Genomic DNA, 1,250 nt, shown 5'->3' with positions numbered 1-1,250 from the left:
TCCAATAGGTGATCAGGGCATTCTCAGCTACGTCTGGGTCCGAGGCAGATACTGTGAAGATGTGAGCACCAGGGGGATTGTTCTCCTTCACAAAGACTGTGTAGGAGGGCTGTGTGAAGGCTGGAGCATTATCATTTATGTCACTGATAGGCACTAAGAGGCTGATGCTAGAAGACAGGGGTGGAACGCCCTGATCTTCTACTGTCACAACCATCCTGTACTCAGCCACCTGCTCTCGATCTAGGACTGCACCAACAATCAGGGAGTAGTAGTTCTTGAATGTGGACTCGAGTTTGAAGGGTACTCCAGGGGGAAAGAGGAAACAGTTGATTTGTCCATTGGTGCCAGAATCCCTGTCAGAAGCACTGAGGATGGCTACCACAGTCCCTGGAGGGGAGTCCTCTGGCAATGGCACAGAAAGAGAATTCACAGATAATTCTGGAATATTGTCATTCATGTCCAACACTTCAATGAGAACTTTACAGTGCCCTGATAATGGAAAACTGCTTTTATCTTTTGCCAGAATTGGAAGTTCATAGAATTTACTTTCTTCGTAATCCAATTTTCCAATTACTCTGATGTTCCCAGTATCAGAATTTATACTAAATATCTTTGTAACATGAAGAGCTAGGCTATCTGTAAAAAAATAAGAGATTTCCCTATTAATCCCTTCATCTATGTCTGTAGCATTCAGAGTAATAACTAAGGACCCACTAGCTGTATTTTCTAGCAACTTTACCCTATAAACAGATTGGTTAAATACAGGAGGGTTGTCATTAACATCCAGCACACTGATCATTAGCTGAACAGTTCCTGTGAGTTTTGGTTCACCCCCATCAGTTGCTGTCAGTACTAAATGATGCACAGGGCTCTCCTCCCTGTCAAGTGGAACCTTTAACACAAGTACTACAGATTTACTCTCATCTTCATTATTTCCTGAATCAAGAGCAAAATGGTTGTTTGGACTGAGCTTGTAAGTCAATAGAGCATTAGTACCAATATCTGCATCAGAGGCTTCTTCTAATGGAAATCGTGTAACGAATGTTACAGATTCAGCCATGCTCAGGATCTGTTCCCTGGCAGAGAAGACTGGAGCATTGTCATTCATGTCTTTGACTTCCACCTCCACATGGAAGAACCTCAGAGGTTTCTCCACAATCACCTCCAGATGAAGGACACAGTCTGCAGTCTTGGCACACAGCTCCTCCCTGTCTATCCGGGAATTTACAAACAAGATCCCATTCTGCAGG

General features: G+C 43.6%; 1 protein-coding gene across 1 annotated transcript; it reads right to left on the bottom strand.

The window, feature by feature from the left end:
- Positions 1–4: 4 nt before the first annotated feature.
- LOC107302261 (protocadherin alpha-5-like) lies at positions 5–1,246 on the bottom strand (the record flags this gene model as incomplete). The annotated part of the gene is made up of 1 exon (XM_015831359.1): positions 5–1,246. A coding segment is annotated over one exon (1,242 nt), but the record flags the coding sequence as incomplete, so codon positions are not given.
- Between the last annotated feature and the right edge of the window lie 4 nt (positions 1,247–1,250).

Source organism: Protobothrops mucrosquamatus, unplaced genomic scaffold (genome assembly GCF_001527695.2).
Source record: "Protobothrops mucrosquamatus isolate PMUCROS unplaced genomic scaffold, P.Mucros_1.0 scaffold40984, whole genome shotgun sequence".
Classification (NCBI taxonomy): Eukaryota; Metazoa; Chordata; class Lepidosauria; order Squamata; family Viperidae; genus Protobothrops; species Protobothrops mucrosquamatus.
This window is presented reverse-complemented; position numbering and strand designations above follow the sequence as displayed.